General features: G+C 45.4%; 1 protein-coding gene across 1 annotated transcript in view; it reads right to left on the bottom strand.

Moving 5' to 3' along the window:
• Nucleotides 1-7,310, bottom strand: part of LOC105541620 (pregnancy-specific beta-1-glycoprotein 3-like) — a 96,687-nt gene that overhangs the window by 87,264 nt on the left and 2,113 nt on the right. The window contains exon 3 of the mRNA XM_011982728.1: nucleotides 1,376-1,654. Within this exon, the coding sequence (XP_011838118.1) occupies nucleotides 1,376-1,654 (279 nt within the window). The remainder of the gene's footprint in view (nucleotides 1-1,375; nucleotides 1,655-7,310) is intronic.

Below are 7,310 nucleotides of genomic sequence, written 5' to 3'. Positions count from 1 at the left end.
GTGATAAGCCAAATATATTCTTGCCCTTTTTTTTTCACACCACATTTCTAGCTTGGTGATTAGTTTTTGGTCAATTCCATACTGGCCATGCTGCACTAGTATATTTTTGAAGGCTTTGGGATGTGAGAAAGGCTGATTGCTATTTTCTACGTCATCAAATCTTTCCACCTTTTCATGGTTGCATCTTTTTCTCAGTGTCTCTGTCATGGCAGTCATTAGTAAGAGTCTGTCAGGTGAGATTTAGGACAGATTTTTGCAATTCTGCAAAAAATGTTACTGGGATTCTGGTAGGGGTTGCATTGAATGTGCAGATCACTTTGGGTAGTATTGTCTTCCTAACAGTATTGATTCTTCCAATCCATGAAAATGAAATGTATTTCCATATATTGATGTCATCTTTCTTTCAGTAATGTTTTGGAGTTTTCAGGGTATAACCCTTTGACTTTTGGGTTAAACTTATTCCAAAATATTTTATTCCTTTTGATGTTAACATAAATTGAAATTCTTTTCTTAATTTCCTTTCACATTGTTCATTGTTAGTATGTAGTCTAAAGAATGATCTAGAAAGAGCAAAGCAACAGGAAGAGCCGGTGGTTTTGGAGCAGAAACATATTCCCTGTCCTGGGTTTTTGATTTTCCCTCTCCCTTTGCAGAGGGAAGATGGCTCTTTTCTGACAGCCAGAATAGCCAGATAGACTTCACTGGAAAACATATTGCCAGTGCTCCAGGGATCCACTTACCAGGGACTATGATTCTCTTGATTATGAGATTTGTTCCACCAGTGACTGAGTTATGGATGAAACAGACATAGACCCCTGTATATGTTTTAGTGATTTGGGGGATAAAGAACACTTGTGCTGATTGCTGGAACTTCCCATCAATTAGCCAAGAATGCTCTGCCAGAGAGTCTGTGAAACAGGAGAGATTGGGGACTTCCCCTGTATGGTAATAGGTGTATGAATAAGAAAAGGTGGGGGCATCCAGGCCATCTGGAGCAAAGAGAATAAAGGCACAGCTGATGTTGTCAGAGGGAAGGGTAAATCCTGGTCTATGGAAGGGCCACAGTGACCCTATGAGCTAAGTCACAACACTGAAGTCCCAGCCAAATCCCTGCTGTGTTCACTGATCTGGAGCCTGAGACATTCCCCTGTTTCTCCCATCATAAGCTGTGGACCCTGATTCTCCCATGACAGGAGCAGCCTCTTCTCTCCCATTGTTGATCAAGCCTAAGCCTACTCTTAGTAGTCATGGCCAGCTTTGATGTCCAGGGGTAAAGGTTTCTGTACTTGCACCTGAGAGGGACTGAGAGGCCTGGCCTCTGGCCATGTGTATTTGGGATGGCAGCCTGACACACAGAGGAACAGAAAATACTCACGGAGGAGATTCAGGGTGACTGGGTCACTGCGGCTGGAACTCACTGGGTTCTTCATTTCACATTCATAGGGTCCTGCAGTATCGTTTGTAACACCAAATATAATGAGGGTCCTGTTGTTTTTGGACAGGTGCAACTTGTGACTGATAGGGAGGCTCTGACCGTTTATCCACCACAGGTAGCTTACGTCCCGAGTGTGAGGATCACAGGATAAGATGACAGTCTCCACGGCCTCCCTGGGGCTTAAGTTGCTGCTGGAGATGTAGGGCTTGGGAGTCTCCACTATGCAGATAACAGAGAGAAGATTGCCCTGTATGGCACCTTTGATTCCTCCAAAGACATTTTTAAATCGGAGATGGCATTTCCCACCTCTCAGCGCACCCCACTCCTTAAAAGCCCATGGCAGGTGTGTGTGTGTTACAAGACAGATGCATGGCAATCTGAGGGCTCAGAGATTGTGAGGCTACCTGCTTTATGTGTGAGAAGCGCAGACTTTCTCAAGTGTGTATTGAGCAGCAGCATTGGGTCATGGCAAGACACAGGACCAGCAGTCACAGCCCCTGGTGACTCTGAGTCCCTCCCTCTCCAACTGCCTGCCTGGCCACCCTGTGGTCCTCACCTGGAGCATGTGGTGCTGGAATCGTCTTAGTTTCAGTCTTACTTTGCCCCCCAAGGTATGTTTTCTCTGCAGCTTCCCTTTCCAAGGACATCCTAGATATAGATGATGGAACTTCCCATTGTCCTTAAGCCCTTTGAGTACTGTGAAGCCTGGCCTGGGACTGCGTACTTCAGTAGAAATAACACTGGGGAGACCAGAGTCAAGCTTGGAGGTCAGTTCAGTCATCAGGTAGTGGAGCCACAAGGTGGGGCAGTTTTCCCAGCTGTCTCATAGTGACTGACTTTAGCCAGTGACCTCTAAAGATAGAGCAGAGTCCAAGGAATGACCTACAAAGAGTGAAGGGGACAGGCAAGAGCTGATAACTTTGGACCAAGACCATGTTCCCTGTTCTGGGTCCATGATGTTCCCTTCCCCCTGTAGAGGGCAGGTGAGGACCATGTGGATCTTTCTAGAAATACATGTGGATGTTTGCAAATGCAGAACTGACTGATGGAGAGGGCGAACATGAACTGATGATGGAAGTCTGGCCCTCATGGACCATTTGTGTTTGGTGACTATTAGACCAATATTTGGGAAGAAGTCTTGCAGGTACTTTCTCTCATTAGACATTCTACTCTCTGATTATATGAGTTTGACTACTCGATGTACCAAATAGCAGTGGATTCCAGAGTGAGTAAGAGAGTAGAATAGTAGTTTCCAGGAGCTGGGGTCGGGGGAATAGGGCATTGTTCTGTGGGTGTGCGGTTTCAGTTATGCAGGATGAGGAGGTTCTAGAGATCTCCTGTACAGCTTCATGCCTATAGTTCATGCAGATAAAGTGTTCCTTATGCAGAAAGCTTAAAACCAAGTGTTTTGGATTTCTAACTTTCTTTTTATTTTGGAATATTTGCAGTAGATGTAATGGTTTAGCATCCCAAATCTGAAAAATTTAAAATCCAAAATGCTCCAGTGAGCACTTCTTTTTCGCACCACATCAGTGGTCAGAAGTGTTGGATTTTGGAGCATTTCAGATTTTGGATTTCTGCATTTGGGATGCTCAATTTGTGATACTGTAATTTTCCCATAAAATGTCAGGAGTTTAGACCTCATGTTATGTTTTGACTCTAGTAACAAAACATTAAAAAGTTTGGAGGAAACATTAAAATGTTGTCATAAGTGGAAATTTTTACGGATGGTCCAAACATCTAAGATCAATTGCTGGTAGTAGTATTTCTCTTGATACCCAATTAAGGTTTAGGTGTGGGGTGAATTCCAGCAGGATCACATTATGCTCAAAAAAGATGCCAAAGGTGATTTGAAATTAGCAAGTCCTTAAGTAGAGAGAGTCCCGTTGAAAGGACAGAACTGGCCAGTGTGTCTATTACATAAAGGGAGGAATGATGCCGAATTAAAAGAAGGGATGTGTGTTATGTTAGTAAATATAAAAAGAGCTCCCTGTTTCTAATTTCTGTGCAGAGTTAGGAAAAATGGGGAGGAGCCCAAAACAGGTATGTGAAATGCTTTCTTCATTTTCTCTTAACTCAGGAAATACAACTGGAGGTTAAGTTTGTGTGAATTAGGAAGAGTCTAAGTGAGATGCCAACGGCTCATGTGTCGCCCACACGCAGAATCCCAACTTGTGAAAATGGCATCATCATGAGGAAACAATCGTATGTGGCACAGGCAGTAAAATCATCAGATAGCACACACCTGGCCAACTTCAACAGGTCCCCGAAACTACCAGTATTCCCATTATGTGTATGTTACAGCCTTGGTAGTTGTCCCGCAACTACAAAATTGAAAAATTGCTATTGTCAATAAAGAATGTTAAATATGAAGTTGAATTTGTTGTTCAACTTTTTTTTCCCACACTCTTTTTGAACTTTCCTGTTTCATTTTTGGAAGTTTCTATTGACACATCCTGAAGCTAAAAGATTTTTTCCTCAGCTGTGTGCAATCCACCGGTAATCATCTAAAGCATTCTACATTTCTCTAACAGCCCCTTTTTTTCTTTTTTTTTATCTGAGACGGAGTCTTGTTCTGTTGCCCAGGCTGGAGTGCAGTGGCACGATCGTGGCTCAAGCAAGCTCTGCCTCCTGGGTTCACGCCATTCTCCTTCCTCAGTCTCCTGAGTAGCTGGGACTACAGGTGCCCGTCACCACGCCTGGCTAATTTGTTTGTATTTTTAGTAGAGACGGGGTTTCACCATGTTAGCCAGGATGGTCTCAATCTCCTGACCTCGTGATCCCCCCACCTCAGCCTTCCAAAGTGCAGGGATTACAGGCGTGAGCCACTGTGACTGGCCATCTCTGAGGGATTTTAATGAGTTGTTGACTTTTGAGTTTGTTCAGCTTTTTACTTACTGTTAGAACCGAGTGACAAATTTCAAGTTTGTTATATGCCTGACAGGAAACCAGAAGTCTCTAGGAAGTGACTGGAGAATGTGAGCTCCACAGTAGGTTGAGGATGGAGTCGCGAGTGAAATGGGTGAAATCAGTCCATGGGCTTTGGAGACTGCAGACCTGTCCAGCCTCTGACATCCTGGTGAGTCAGTGCAAAGATTACAACAGTGATAGCAAACTAGCATGGCTGACTCCATCTGGAGTCTCAGGCTGGCTGTTCTCACTCATTCCTGGACATAGGCCAGGCTAATCATGGGTGGAATGTAGTTTATGGTTTAACTTTGAAGCAAGAATGATAATAGTTCCTCCATAACACTAATACCCTTCTTTTGCCCAGGGATTGCCTTTGTAAAACTGGTGAAAGACCATGAGAGTAAGATTACAGGAGGAAACTGAATTCTGCTAAAATGTAGGCACAGTTTCTATAATCCCTTACTTCTCAAATGTCATTTGGTCAGAGTTTACAAAACTTGTAACTAATTGCTCCTATAGATAACATCACTATTGTAGAACCTGAGATTGGTCTTTTGAGATTTTTCTCATTCTTTGCATTCTGGCAACCGGCTGACCTCATTCATACCCATGACTAATGGTTCAGCCAGTCCCGTGGTCCCCACCTAGAGGTGAATTCAAGCACAAACAGATCTTTTCCCTCCACCCCCATGATTCCATCCCCCAAACAATCAGCAGTACCCATTTTTTAGTCCTGTGCCCCTGAAACTATCCTTGAAAATCTCTAACCCCTGATCCACTAGGGAGGCTGATTTGAGTAATAATAGAACAGTCAGCCTAGTTAGAGGGAATGTTTGGGGAAGGCCTAGGAGTGGAGGAAGAAGCTGTGCAGGACAGGGCTTGCCAGTTAGAATGAAGTGGGAGGAAGATGAGGAACACAGAGAAGCAGAGAGAGGCAGAGACAGCCTGGCAGTGAACAATGGGGGCTACAGTGACTTCAGAGGCCCCAGGGACCAGGTGACCCCAGTTCCACAGTCCAGGACCAGGGAGCCCTGAAAACCCTCCCATGCCCAAAGAGCTTCAGAGTTACATGAGATGGGGTGTCTTTAGGGGCAAGAGGTAGTGGGGGGATGAAACATGAGTGTCAGCCTCTGAAGGACAAGAAACAGGTGTGACTAGACCTCCTAGGATGCTGCATCTGAGGTCCACTCTGTAAAGCAGCTATGGACCATTCATTTCTTCATTCAATTCCTTCATTTGTTATGCGAGAGCTCCTGAGTGTGTGTCTCTCACTGGGCCTGTGCTGGTGCGGGGTGTGAGTGGGGAAAGAAAAAAAGATTCTCTCCTTTATCCTGTCATGCCAGTGACATGGACACTTTGTGAAACACAGGATTTCAGGTTCAGTGATAGGGGTTAAGATCTGAGGGGGAGGCCTGGACATTTTTTGCACTGACTCTGACAGTTGAGGCAGGCGATTTAATTCTGGAGTACAGACTAATCAGCTGACCATTTGCTCTCACTCCTCTGAGGTTTGGATGCCTAAGAAGAGACGATTTGAGACAATAATTGACTATGGGGTCCTTGGAACACAATAAGCCCTCACTTCTGGTGGAGGAGAGGATGGGCCTGTGGCTGCAGACAGACCTCATGTGACCCTGATCTGCCTTTTGTGTTTGTGTGACTCTGGTTCAGTGACTGTGCCTTCCTGTGCCTCAGTTTTCTCTCAGTCAAATAAGCTAAATGGCAAATGGACTGTGGCTTTTCATGCTATCTGTGAATAAATTGTGAATTATTCAGTCACGTGACCTAATACTTGGCACAGTGGAGGTGTCCACACAAACAGCATTTATTGTTATTCACTTCCATGAGAGAGCACCTTTAGGTCAGATTCCTGTGGACAAGCTGCTGCCAGGTACATTTTCTCTCTTCTGTTTCTGCTTCTGGGGACATTAGAGTTTCTATGGAGTGTCCTAAGCCTCACAAGGCAGTTGGCTGATGGCCTACAAAGCTTGTCTTTCTGTCCTCTTCACTCTGAGTCTCAGGTGAAGAAAGCTCTGTCCTTGCCTAGATGAGGCTCTGAGAGCTGAGCCCTGGCAGTGAGCAGCTCCAGGAGACACAGTCCTCAGACAGCTGGTAAATCCTTGGTCCCAGTAAGCCCTGCCACAACTGAGCCCTGGCACAGGCTCCTCAGCTTTTTCTGGAGTAAGGATTAAGGGACAGGGGTCTGGGGTTGAAGCTTCTAGAGCTGAGCTTCTTTGAGAGTATCTTTGCCCCTTAGGCAAAGCCCTGCTCAGTTCTCCAGGGTGTTTCTCAGGGTAAGGTTTATGAAGAGGGCATGAGGTGCTTGGCTGAGACTGATCTCCTCCTGCTGAACCCCCCCCGCCATCAGACTGTCCTTCCTGTGCAGCAAGTGTCTACAGGGTCTGGAGGCAGGAAAGGAATTCTGATCTGTTGTAGTTTGTCTCCTCTGTGTGTGTCCTGCACTAAATGCCAAAACCCAAACATGGGACATAATGCAGAGAGGGACAAAGGCACAGTCCAGGCCTGACCATCCTGTGTGTGCAAAGTAGAAGTGACCCCCCCCCCAACACCCAGGGATCATGTGGAATCACTCACGATATAAGGTGAAATGTCCAGTTTCTCCTTCAGTCCTATCACCTCGCTTTGTGATTTCTATGGTGTAGGATCCTGTGTCCTTCTGGGTGACATTCTGGATCAGCAGGGATGCATTGGAATATATTGTTTCTCGTCCACTGTATGCAGGCCCAGCTATAACTGTTTCAGTGTCTTTTACATATGATGTAACATAAAGGTGGAGGTCCGTTTTTTGCCCTTTGTACCAGATGTAGCCAGTAAGATTCTGGGGCAAATTGTGGACAAGTAGAAGAACATCCTTCCCCTCGGAAACTTTGGTTGGCTGTGCTTCAATTCTGACTTGAGCAGTGGTGGGCGGGTTCCAGAAGATTAAAAGTGATGCTAGGAGGTG

Source organism: Mandrillus leucophaeus, unplaced genomic scaffold (assembly GCF_000951045.1).
Source record: "Mandrillus leucophaeus isolate KB7577 unplaced genomic scaffold, Mleu.le_1.0 Scaffold106, whole genome shotgun sequence".
Classification (NCBI taxonomy): domain Eukaryota; kingdom Metazoa; phylum Chordata; class Mammalia; order Primates; family Cercopithecidae; genus Mandrillus; species Mandrillus leucophaeus.
This window is presented reverse-complemented; position numbering and strand designations above follow the sequence as displayed.